Source organism: Salmo salar, chromosome ssa14 (genome assembly GCF_905237065.1).
Source record: "Salmo salar chromosome ssa14, Ssal_v3.1, whole genome shotgun sequence".
NCBI lineage: Eukaryota > Metazoa > Chordata > Actinopteri > Salmoniformes > Salmonidae > Salmo > Salmo salar.
In genome coordinates this window covers 4,198,486-4,212,190 of record NC_059455.1, presented here as the reverse complement: position 1 = coordinate 4,212,190, position 13,705 = coordinate 4,198,486, and the positions used below count along the sequence as shown (strand labels likewise).

At 43.1% G+C, this 13,705-nt stretch overlaps 1 protein-coding gene across 3 annotated transcripts in view; it reads left to right on the top strand.

Moving 5' to 3' along the window:
• Positions 1-12,420, top strand: part of tmeff1a (transmembrane protein with EGF-like and two follistatin-like domains 1a) — an 88,260-nt gene extending 75,840 nt beyond the window's left edge. The window contains exons 5-10 of one of the 3 annotated variants that reach the window (XM_014139140.2): positions 4,597-4,693; positions 5,030-5,178; positions 8,892-8,942; positions 9,693-9,810; positions 10,084-10,245; positions 10,769-12,420. In XM_014139140.2, the coding sequence (XP_013994615.1) occupies positions 4,597-4,693; positions 5,030-5,178; positions 8,892-8,942; positions 9,693-9,810; positions 10,084-10,245; positions 10,769-10,853 (662 nt within the window). In that variant the 3' untranslated portion in view covers positions 10,854-12,420. Of the gene's footprint in view, positions 1-4,596; positions 4,694-5,029; positions 5,179-8,888; positions 8,943-9,692; positions 9,811-10,083; positions 10,246-10,768 lie in introns of all 3 variants that reach the window. The other 2 variants (XM_014139139.2, XM_014139141.2) reach the window with 2 other exon arrangements.
• Positions 12,421-13,705: the final 1,285 nt, after the last annotated feature.

Here is a 13,705-nt window from a genome sequence, read left to right as displayed (position 1 = left end):
TGGTTTCTCAAATGATTGCCTCGCCTGGTTCACCAACTACTTCTCTGATAGAGTTCAGTGTGTCAAATCGGAGGGCCTGTTGTCCAGGCCTCTGCCAGTCTCTATGGGGGTGCCACAGGGTTCAATTCTTGGGCCGACTCTTTTCTCTGAATACATCAATGATGTCGCTCTTGCTGCTGGTGAGTATCTGATCCACCTCTACGCAGATGACACCATTCTGTATACTTCTGGCCCTTCTTTGGACACTGTGTTAACTACCCTCCAGACGAGCTTCAATGCCATACAACTCTCCTTCCATGGCCTCCAACTGCTCTTAAATACAAGTAAAACTAAATGCATGCTCTTCAACTGATCGCTGCCTGCACCTGCCCGCCCATCCAGCATCACTACTCTGGACGGTTCTGACTTAGAATATGTGGACAACAAATACCTAGGTGTCTGGTTAGACTGTAAACTCTCCTTCCAGACTCACATCAAACATCTCCAATTCAAAGTTAAATGTAGAATTGGCTTCCTATTTCGCAACAAAGCATCCTTCATTCATGCTGCCAAACATACCCTCGTAAAACTGACCATCCTACCGATCCTCGACTTCGGCGATGTCATTTACAAAATAGCCTTCAATACCCTACTCAATAAATTGGATGCAGTCTATCACAGTGCCATCCGTTTTGTCACCAAAGCCACATATACTACCCACCACTGCGACATGTACGCTCTCGTTGGCTGGCCCTCGCTTCATACTCGTCGCCAAACCCACTGGCTCCAGGTCATCTACAATACCCTGCTAGGTAAAGTTCTCCCTTATCTCAGCTTGCTGGTCACCATAGCAGCACCCACCTGTAGCACGCGCTCCAGCAGGTATATCTCTCTGGTCACCCCCAAAGCCAATTCCTCCTTCGGCCGCCTCTCCTTGCAGTTCTCTGCTGCCAATGACTGGAACGAACTACAAAAATCTCTGAAACTGGAAACACTTATCTCCCTCACTAGCTTTAAGCACCAGCTGTCAGAGCAGCTCACAGATTACTGCACTTGTACATAGCCCATCTATAATTTAGCCCAAACAACTACCTCTTCCCCTACTGTATTTATTTATTTAGCTCCTTTGCACCCCATTATTTCTATTTCTACTTTGCACTTTCTTCCACTGCAAATCTATGGCCTTTTTTGCCTTTACCTCCCTTATCTCACCTCATTTGCTCACTTTATATATAGACTTATTTTTCTACTATATTATTGACTGTATGTTTGTTTTACTCCATGTGTAACTCTGTGTTGTTGTATGTGTCAAACTGCTTGCTTTATCTTGGCCAGGTCGAAATTGTAAATGAGAACTTGTTCTCAACTTGCCTACCTGGTTCAATAAAACAATTTAAATAAATAAAATGAATAAACTTCCATACTGCCTCTTTAACTTTTAGCCCTTTTTGAAGATGTTTCCTCATACAACATAGAAGGGTGTACCAAGTCCTAGGAAGTACACAGGCTTGATACACCAAGCACTTATTTCCTATTCTGTTCATGCTGAATGCTAATGCAGTCCCTTGACTGTGACAATTGGTTTGTCGGCCATTTCTGGAAATGACTATTTAGATTGCAGTTTAACTTTAAATTCCCCTGCTTATTCACTACTTCTGAAAGCTTCCAACTCTGAGTTTGTCTCGGAATACATTTCAGACAGTACACAACAAATTCCTTTAATGAATACTCAAGCTGATTTTTGGATGATTTATGAATGGGGGTTACGCTAGCTAGTGAACCACCTGGCTTTGTACACAGTCTGTAAGCGAGCTGGAATATTAAGTCCCTAATAATGGTCTGAGAGAAAATGGCCGTTCGTTCGTCCCATTAACTTCTCCTGATGGAGGCATTGATATTTTACTAACACTATTTGGATAGTCCATCTACAGACTATCACTAACACTATTTGGATAGTCCATCTACAGACTATCACTAACACTATTTGGATAGTCCATCTACAGACTATCACTAACACTATTTGGATAGTCCATCTACAGATAGTCCATCTTTAGCATCTCAACCATATATATCATCATTTTCAACAAGCTATAGATGCTCAACAAACCATCTGTAGACTATTAGCACCATTTTCAACAGCATATCTGTAGCCTGTCAGTAATATTTCAACAGTATATCCCCTCACTTGCACAAATGCCAAGCCCATTGAGACATTTTGTGACCATCTGCGTGTGGCGACCGCAGCGTTTGTTGTTTAATGTGGTTTTAATTGGAAAGCAGTGACTGGGGACCCAATATCTCTACCATCTGCAAAGGACTGGATAGACGTGCATAATCCCCTACAGGCGATTGGCTGAGCTGTTTATGATATCAATTATTAAAGTGCAATTGAGCTCTGATGCTTGTGTATCTGTCTGTGTGCTTTGGATGTGTTTTGCTGTCCCCTTTGAACACGGTTGGGTGTTCACAGTGGTTCTCTGTTGTGTGTGTGTGTGTGTGTGTGTGTGTGTGTGTGTGTGTGTGTGTGTGTGTGTGTGTGTGTGTGTGTGTGTGTGTGTGTGTGTGTGTGTGTGTGTGTGTGTGTGTGTGTGTGATTGCTGTGTCTGGTGTGTTTGAGGATTTTCTGGTGTGTGTACCTAATATGTTGTGTATCAGAGGTGGTTGGACGGGAGGACAGGCTCATGGTAATGGCTGTAACGGAATTATGGAATGGTACCATGTGTTCGATACCATTCCATTTACTCCATTCCAGCCATTGTTGTGAGCCTGTCCTCTCCTGACCAGCATTCCTGTGGTGTGTGTGTGTTTCCGTGTGTGTGTGTGTGTAAGCGAGATGGAGAGAGAGAGCGAGAGAGAGGGAGAACTGAGAACAGAATGTTTGGTACACTCAGCCTTTGTGTGTGCCTCTGTGGATGGCTCATGGCTGTTGTGTGTTTGCGCACAGGCGTAGGCGTGTTGTGATAATGTAAAAAGATGGATAGAAGGTAACACGTACACTGGCATTGATTTAGTGGGGATGCACAGTGAGGTACTGTACAGCCGTTTCCATGGAATGGTAGGTTGCTAGCAATGTGAAAGGGTTATTGTGGGGTGGTAGAGTTGTGTTCACTTCAGGTGTATAATATCCTGCTTTGGCAAAGCAAAACAAATCTAATCAAAACAAGGACTGGCTGACTGAGTGTCATAAAGCTAATATATTCTATCTAGAGAATGGAGAATTGCTGTTAGTTTGGGCGGACTGCTGGATGTGGTCTTACATCCGTTAAACCCATTTGATAGAAGGATACAAATAATGTTCACATCTCTGTTTTATCACACAAGTAATGTATATGAATCGAATCTGTAATAACATGCTAAAATATAAGGGGAAATCTGGGGTGTTAAAGTAACGATATAGACTACTGTATATAAAGCCATTTATTGTTGGAAAATATAACGTATAAATGCCTCATGAGCTTTTAATGTGGTACATATAGTTTCTTGGGTAATGCTGACAGAATCTGGTGACCCAGGTTAACCTAGCCTAGTAGCGACAACAAAGCCTTAGCAGATCTGTATCTATTGATCCTGTGTCCTCCCGACTAAACACAACTGAGCACCACAGGCAATACAAGCATGAACAGCGGGCCAATCTGTCAGTACAGAGCGATAACCCATATTCCCCCCACGACGGCCGCCCTGGTTTATTGCATTTGATCAAATATGGGTTAATTGTAATCCGTTTTGACTGTGGTGGGCGTGTTTTACATTAGGAAATTACACCGGATGATTCTCTAAACGGCCCTCGATTAATACAGACCCAATCATCTGCACACATATGATTGTGATACCTCACCTCGTTGATATCTGAATTTTGGTGTTATTGCCTTGTCCGTAGTGAATGCTCTGCTCCACTGGAAAATCATTACTAAACTGCCAGATAATAGTAATGCATCACTATAATTCCAAAATACCATGTTTTGTCTTGATTATCATGGTTTGTTTTCACTGTCATTATATAAACCCCTTTACTCATTCGAGGTGACGTACTAGAACGTGTGAGTCACTGGTGTTTTTCCCCCCTTATCCGCCTCCAGTAATGAGAGGGATGGAAACAGGAAGTTTCGGTACAATTGTATAAATGACGGCAGATCATTTGTTCGTTCCACATGGTGGGATCTTTTTGCGTCGGTAAAACGTATTATGCGAGAAATGGCAGTGGAAACGCCTTAATGCGCAAATATATGATATATTCACCATCATATCGAAGTAAACTTGGAGTCACATAATGATATGGTGTGTGTTGCCAATTGAATTGAAACCTAGCGAATGATACAGTCATGAAAAACCCCAAGCCAGCCCCTAGGCCTTACACGCTGAAAAGATTTGATTAAGAATATGGCAAAACATCCTACTTGCCTATCAGAGGGCCAGGTGAAGCTACTACCATGCCTATTTATTTTGGTTCTACATAAAGTGACAAGGGGCTAGGGGTTGCTTCTATACTGAGCCATTGCCTGAGCAAGAGAGAGTAGAATGGGAATAAGTAAGCCATGGTTCGGGATGCTGTGAAACAAACTATGAATGAAACCCAAATAGCTGGTAACACTGTTTTGGATGTCCACTCTGCTCTTCCAGAATACGAAGGCTCAGGCACAGACGTGGGGAAGAAGTTCACTAAGTGCGGCACGTGCAAGTATGGAGCAGAATGCGACGAGGACTCAGAGGACATTTGGTGAGTTTCTGTAAAATAGTAACTATCTCATCTAATATATTTTTCGTATCATACAATAGGTCATAGAATATTGAACTTAAGCGTTGATGAGTTGTCTCTGGCCTCATTGTAGGGACCAACAATATTAAACACATTGTCATTAAAATCTAAAATACATTTTACATTTCAGTACTATATCATACTGCATCAATATATGGAGTATAATCATACATAATCACCCTCTAAACATACACGTCAAGAGATCTTCCTAATATACTGTAGTCGACGCTGATGGATGAAGACCAGTAGTTTGGAGTGAAACAATAAAGGTTCAACATTTTCCTCTTTTTCTGTCAGGTGCATATGTAACATTGACTGCAGTGGACACAATGAGAACCCTGTGTGCGCCACGGACGGAAACTCCTACAACAACCCCTGTCTGGTCCGAGAGGCCTCGTGCATGAAGCAGGAGCAAATCGACGTCAAGCATCTTGGGAGATGCCCAGGTGAGACTGAGCATTACGCTCTGCAACTAGCAAAACTGGTTTACTGCTTGTAAAATGTTTTTATTACATTTTTTTCATTTGGGGACACAAACTCACAACCTACTGTACACAACTGGGTTGAATTGGTGTACTTTTATAATTCACAAAGGTTATGGTGCAGCTTTTCAAAGCCCAGCAAGACCAGATTTGGGGATTTTCCCATTTTGACATAGTAATCAACTGAAATTCCAAACTTTGAACAAGCATAGGTCCTGTCCCATTTGAACTTGTTTTTAATTGTTGTCACTAATTGGCTCGCTCTGTACTGACAGATTGGCCCGCTGTTTATGCTTGTATAATCCTATGCTACTACAAATGCTAGCTAACCCTCTGCTAGCTTACCCCAAAAGCTGTAGTCCCATTGTAGCCTCATCACACAAGTTATACAAAGTCACAAGTCACACTTGACACAAAGCTGTGGTAATGCTAGGCCCCGTTTCCACTCGTAGAGTCCTTCATGCTCGCCTGACTGAAGCTGCTCGCAGCCAGATAAGCCTCACCAAGCAGACACCTGTCGTCAGCACTGAGCCGATCGATCAGTCGCTAAAATCAATGAGCACCAGGCAAGCGTATCAAAGCCTCAGAAGTCTGTAAACAAACACACAAGCCCTGACCAGCGCCTCAAAAGGAATAACATTTATTTATACTCCCCCGCCGCCGTTCCAAACCCCTGTCACGTCGAAACCTTCCCAGAATTCAATTTACTCAGCCGTGATTGAAGCTCGCTTCGTCTTGTGTGTTTCAGAGGCATCTTTTGAGGGAAAAAGCTCAAATTAGTTCTGTTATGCCAGGTCACTGTATGAGAAGTTTTGATCTAGCCACTGCTGGATGACTTTTTGGTGGGAAGTAGGGGAGAGGGGCTCATTTGTAGTCCTGTGTTGTTGTCTGATGTTTCCAGACTCTGGGGTTGACAGTGCCAACACCCCAAGCTATTTCAGCTAACCATCCTCAGAGTATATCTTCTTAGACTTGATTTATTCAATAACCCCCCCCCCAGAATTCTATATGCCTACTTATTTTTTACACAACACTTGGCCGATAGCCTAAAACGAGTGTTCCAACAGGTTCTAATAGAAAAAATGCAGGACCTTTTATGGATTTCTTGTTGGTTGTTTAAGGCAGTCAAATGTCCAGACTTGGGATCAAGAAGTATTTGTTTTCTTTCAAATACGTTGAGCATCTGATTGAGCCTGTCTGTATTGCCAGGTGGGAGGGGTTTGCATTTTGCAGACTATTCCATTGGTTCTGTTGTGCCAGACATGCTCAATCAATCCCAGGTCAATTATTTGAATGAAAGCATAATATTATTTGGAACCTGGTTTGCGAATGTCAGGAGCAGCTTTGACAAAGCTACTGATTGCCTCTGTGGGAGAGAAGTCTAAGCGACAGTGGGCCTTGCAGGATCTGCGAGGAGGAGCGCCTGCCTCAGTATGTAGAGCAACAGACCAACTTGCCAGGATCGCGCCGGTTTCCTTGACACAAACAGGGATTAAGATATTTTGTGACGCTCGAAAGCCCATATGCCAAATGTTATCGCAGTATCAATTAATACTTTCGCCGTGATTTTATTTTAGCAGATTCATTCGTTCAACCACAGTGTTATTGATTAGAGTAGATACATATTTGATCATATTTAAATTCCTTTAGGTTGTACACTAACTCAAGGGTTAGTAAACTCGACAGCTTCAAAATAAATCACAAGCATTTGTTTGCAGGTGGCACTACATATTTAACCACTGTTGCATGTTAGATTTTTACACATCAAAGAAACATCTCGCAGCAATTCTCTCATAGTCAGGCACACACTTTTTTAGGTTAAAACAACCGGGATTATCCCTCTAGAATTTTCGACAATCACTGACTTCCCACTGTGGCTGCATTGTGAGCCACTACACAGTGCAACATCAAAAACAAACACAAAAGAAAGAAGCACTGTCAATATTTCCAGAGGAAGGATAGAATCTAAAAAATGGATGAGTATGTGCTGCTGTGTTTACTTATTCACAGCCCCACTCTATTCCCCTTTTCCTCTCATCTCCCTGTTTAGCATGCACCCCACCAACCGCTCTCGTCCGCGGGCCATCGCAACAAGACGAGAGCGGCGTTGTGTCAAGCCAGCGTTAGCTGTCGACTGTTTTGTATGATAGGAAGACTACAAAACACAGAGACACAGATTGACACACAGACACATACACACACACTGTCACAGCAACAGGCACGGGCACAACTCCCTGCACTCGCTGTCACAGACCGGACTCACCTCACCTCGAAAAGGCCCATAACACATAGATAGACCTCTTTACGCCAGACAGATGGACAGGACCTGCGTCCAGCCGTCTCTCGTGTAGACAGACTGACAGACATGCAGACAAGATAAACAGGCAAAAAGACAGACAGACAGGCAGGTAGGCAGAGACAGGCAGGCACACACAGACAGACAGGCAGGCACACACAGACAGACAGACAGGCAGGCACACACAGACAGACAGGCAGGCACACACAGACCGACAGGCAGGCACACACAGACAGACAGACAGACAGGCAGGCACACACAGACAGACAGACAGGCAGGCACACACAGACAGACAGACAGACAGACAGACAGACAGACAGACAGACAGACAGACAGACAGACAGACAGACAGACAGACAGACAGACAGACAGACAGACAGACAGACAGACAGACAGGCAGGCAGGCAGGCAGGCAGGCAGGCAGGCACACAGACTGACGGGCAGGCACACACAGACTGACTGACAGGCAGACACAGACAGACGGGCAGGCACACACAGACTGACAGGCAGGCACAGACAGACTGAATGACGGGCAGGCACACACAGACTGACAGGCAGGCACAGACAGACTGAATGACGGGCAGACACAGACAGGCAGAGACGGGCAGGCAGATGGACAGCTATACAGACAGGCAGGTAAACAGATGGGCAGACACAGACAGACAGACTGACAGGCAGACACAGACAGGCAGAGACTGGCAGGCAGATGGACAGATATACAGACAGGCAGGTAAACAGATAGACAGATTGACGGGCAGACACAGACAGACAGACTGACGGGCAGGCACACACAGACAGACTGACGGGCAGACACAGACAGACAGACTGACGGGCAGGCACAGACTGACTGACTGACAGGCAGACACAGACAGACAGACTGACTGACGGGCAGGCAGATGGACAGACATACAGACAGGCAGGTAAACAGATAGACTGACGGGCAGACACACAGGCAGACATAGGGCCCAATCCCAAACCCATTAGTCCCCCCTCGTGGATCTGAGAGGACTTGACAGACAGGCAGAGGCAGAAACTCCATCCAGCATACCAGATGGGGGATGGCTATATATCCAATCCTGATAAGATCAGGAAGTAGGCACCAACACAGACCGAACAGTAGCATAGGCTACATTTACCAACTCTTAAAAAGACCTCAGGAGGAATGCGTATCCAAAACCTTGGTCATATTCTGACTGTATTCATGATGAACAACATAAGCGAATGAGTGTGTGTATGTGTAATCACATGATTAATTATAATTTGGTGGGTGCTTATGTCTCTCCTATTTCACACATATGCTATATATGTGTGTATTATATGCATATATGAATGTGTGTGAGAGAGAGCGCTTCAACTTATCTTGTCTTATTTCTACCAGCAGATAAAGAGAAAATGGGGAAGAAAGATGACGTCAGTTCGTACAATCTTTTAGGCAAGCATATTTTTAATTGACTCTATTTAATCTACCTGTCATTGTGTTGCAATTGTTGATTTATGTAGTAGCATTGAAGTCATAATACCACCATAAAGCAACAGTAGATAAAAAAAACGCTCGGCGAACATACTGTAATGCAGTATACCAAAACACCAAATTACACCACTTCACCTACTTACTGTAGCATAGAAGCAGATCAAAAGAAGAACAGATACAACAGAATTCAAAAAGCACCCAGGACTGTATTTTGCATCTTTTCATTTTGTGCTTTGCTATTATAATCAACTCAATCTCTCTTCATTCCCATAAAGCTCTGAGCATTTTGAATCAATGGCTTCAGTGCCGATACAATTCATAATACTGTGCAATCAAATGTTACTGACAAAGGTTACTATAACAATGCCTAACATACACATGACATAAAACTGTTCCTAACGAGAGAGGGAATCGAATAAAAACGGGCATGTGATTTCATCACATATCATCACCGCAAATGCCATTCTCTCCTTATTTTTTGGGAATGTTTGTTTTCATTTTAAGATTTAGTAGTTTATTTGATTTTGATGTACACATTCGCAGCTGACAGCTAAATTGCTGTACACACAGTAGCTTGCATGTCCTAGGCCGAAATAAATAAACAGTTGTGCTCAAAAGAAGTCTACAAATAATTAGGGATCTGGCTATTGCTAGGAATAGTTTGCAAAGTTACTTGGGTTATGTCTTTTCTTCTAAAATCCAATTTCTCAGACACCGCAGACCCAGGGGATGGCTTCTACGCTGGGATGCACATCCCCTGTGCGGAGAGCTACGCTGGCTTCTGTGTACATGGGAAATGCGAGATCAAGAACAACATGGCCACCTGCAGGTCCGTCTCATATCTGTCATGGCTCCTCCTTTCCTTTCTTCTTTCCCTCGTTCACGTTGACACGCTGTAGGCAGATCGCTGACAAGGCTAGACGCCCCGCTGTTTAGACATATGAAACGGTCAGATGATCTGTATGCCATGTGTCTGTCATAAATGGAAGGGTCAGATCATTTTGTGTATAATAGAAATGGAGCATTGTGACATTGTACAGCATTCCTGGTCTCAATGTCATTTTTTCATCATGGCTCTGTCTCCTTGTGATGGCGCCAACAGGTGTGACTCGGGCTACAAGGGGGCGCAGTGCGAGGAGCCCCAAGACTTCAACATCCTGTATGTGGTGCCCAGCGGCCAGAAGCTCCACTATGTCCTCATCGCCGCCATCATTGGCGCCGTACAGATCGCCGTCATCGTTGCCGTGGTGATGTGCATCATGAGGTAAGCAGCTTGGTGTCACAACTCTCACGGAGGGTGTGACGTTTTGGTCTTTCACGTTGTCATCAAGTTCAGCGACGGAGAGGGTTGAAAATAACCCTAGGCGTAAGGTGTGAACGGCTTAAAGCCAAGGAAGCCGACCGTATGTGTGGCTGACGAGGGTTTAAACCTAGGTCTCCTGGGTGGCACTGGACTGTTAGTCCGCTGAGCTAAAGCCTAGCTGTTCAAATCTTAGGCAAGGTTACTCATCGCATGATAGTAATTCCGTGGAGTAGGTGTATGGATGATAAGAAATAACATCTGGATCAAAGGCAATCAATTAACATGCTGTCTAGTTTTATTAAGTTATTCAGTGCTTAGAAGAGAATAGAATATTAATGTGTGTGGGGAAAGTTAATCTTCCCTAGCCGACAGTTAAACAAATCATCCATCATCAAACAAAACCACATAAATCTCTCATAGCTTAGTTTTAAGCACTGACTTAGAATCTGAGGCTCAAAACTAATTTCCTTTTTTGTACTTACAGGAAATGCCCAAAAAACAACAGGGGCCGTCGACAAAAGCAAAACCTGGGAAACTTCTCATCAGACACTAACTCCAGGATGGTATAGCTCGTGTTTTTAAATATTTTTTTCTTACAACGTGGAACACAATTTTTTTTATGTAAGATGTGTCATTTTATTATTTTATTCTTCCAAAAAATATAGAAGAATAAGGATATTTATTTCAGGGACCTTACTTTTCTGTTTCTCTGGTGGATATGTAGCGTATATTGCAGCGCTATTTTTGCATTTTCCAGCCACATGCTGGTATGAGGAACCGTCGTCCAAGCCGCTCGTCGCTTACCCTTATATCGGCATTTTTGTTTAGTTGTATTTTTAATCCCGTTTGTTTACTTTTTGCTTTTTTCGAAAATACGGTACCTTCGGCGAACTGGAAAATGAATCCCAAGGAAACATATACAGCGTCTGCCTATATGGAATGTGCTACGTATTGGAAACAATTATTTCCAAGACTCTCTCTCTCTCTCTTTCTATCTCTTTTTACAAATGATGTGCAGCTGATCACCAAAATGAAGTTTTTATTTATTGGGTGAGGGGTCAGCCAGCAAGGTGGATAATATGTTTACACTTATTCTTTGATATGTAATTACAATTTGAAAGAATACACTGTGTTTAACTAGCTAATCATTTATTTTGTAATTTTATTCATGGTTACATTTTTTTACGTTTACATTATTATTACGAGGATTCTTTTTCTAATTCTAGTTACTGTACTGTATATTGCATGACTTGTGAAACTGTGTTCTGTGGTGTAGTTTTAACTTAAAGAAAATATGACAAGTCTCTAAGCTTTCATCTCAGCAGCTCTACCAGCACATTATGATAGGCCTCCATGTAAAATAGAATTCGGATGGTAGATTGATTGATTTGTCAGTGGGGAAAAAAAAGGAATATGTAATGTTTAAAATAAGTCTCCTGTCAGTCTTCTCAAACCAGTCATACTGGGTTACATCAAAGTATCTATGACTGGAGTTTGACTTTGATGGTGGAGACATGAAAGTGGATTGTAATGTGTTGGGGCAGCATTTTTGGGGGGGTCTTTTAACTGTCTTACAATCACAGGATTTTAATGAAAGAGCTGTTGACTTTGGGGGAGCAGTGGTATTTAATTTAATGATACAAAATGAAGGACTACACATTGAGATACTACTATCATCCCTTTATGATACTTTCATCTAATTAAAAACGTATTGGTTGCCGAAATGGATGTAATCAAGGGTTTTCTTTGAATGTGAGGATGTAATGCTGTTGTTGTTTCTCCACAAAACTTTACTTACATTTGCTCCTCAGCAAGACATTCCAAATACAGAGAAAATGTTGAACGGACGAATGAATAGGATGAAAAAGAACACTTCCGAGGTCCAAAGTGTAATGCTTAACCGCCAGTTTAAGTAGTTACTTTTTTCATCACTGGGGCCTTTATGTAAATGTCTTTAGTCTGCCTTCATCTGGTCGTAGGTCTTTGAGCGAAGTGTTTCTACTTGTTCTTTACCATCTCAGCTGTGACTATAAATGTGACTAGAATGTGTTTGACATGTCGTTGATCTTCTGCATGTAGGACTTCATAGGCAATTTTTGTCCCCAAAAAATAAAATGGAAATGTTTTTTAATGTAACATGTCATGGTTTGGAATGCATCATTTGGAATGAAATGTCCTTTTTTACTACACTGTCATCCCTCAACAGAGAGGGAAGGGTAAAAGTATGGCGTCAAATCAGCTTCTATTACATGCTGACCACACCGCTCGCGTTCTATTTGTGACGCTTGACGCGCTGCAAGTCCCGCCTTTCCCATCTCCTCATTGGTTTTTAGGAGAATATACCCACGTGGGTGATTGAAAAATGAACTGAGGTCTGTACTCCAGTCCAGTTGGTGGTAATAATGCACCTTAAAGTTGGTTGCCAAAGAAGAAGCCTGAAGGAGGAGAGATTACTAAAAATGAACTCGATTTACCCTTTTATCTGTGGATTAATTGTCAGAGTAGAGGACCTTTTGCATTTCAGGTAAATTAACAACACAATGTTTATATCCCAGGACAAATTAGCTAGCAACAGCAAGCTAGCTAGCTAAATTTCCATAAACGTTTAATAGTTTTTGACCTGTCCCAAAATTAATATAGTTGGTTCAGAGTTTGTTTTGATATTTCAAACTGCATGTCCTGTTCACGTCTGGTGTGGGTGGACAAAATCAACATATGCATGATGGCGCACGCGGACGCATGCTCGCGAGCGGACTGGTCAGCAAGATGAAACATAATTGAGCAAGCAAACACTGAGTTGAGAGCGCAGCGGATGGGTCCCGCGAGCAGAGGATGAGTGCCGCGGGTGCACAGGTCAGTCGAGAGAGCTGAACTTTGGTCAAGAGAGCGGAGGATGTGTCCTGCAAGCAGACAGGCCAAACTTGAGAGCTTGCAAGTGTGACGTTGGGCGAGCAGAACATCATCGCTGCAGAGGCAGATCCGTGTCTAGAAACCTTAGATTGGTCACATTCACTGGAGTGATGGACGAATTAACAAATGCTAGTCAACGCCATCGTCCCAGAAACCCTAGACCCACTCCAATTTGCATACCGCCCCAACAGATCCACAGATGATGCAATCTCTATTGCACTTCACACTGCCCTTTGCCACCTGGACAAAATGAACACCTATGTGAGAATGCTATTCATTGACTACAGCTCAGCGTTCAACACCATAGTGCCCTCAAAGCTCATCAATAAGCTAAGGACCCTGGGACTAAACACCTCCCTCTGCAACTGGATCCTGGACTTCCTGACGGGCCGCCCCCAGGTGGTGAGGGTACAGTTGAAGTCGGAAGTTTACATACACTTAGGTTGGAGTCATTAAAACTAGTTTTTCAACCACTCCACGAATTTCTTGTTAACAAACCATAGTTTTGGCA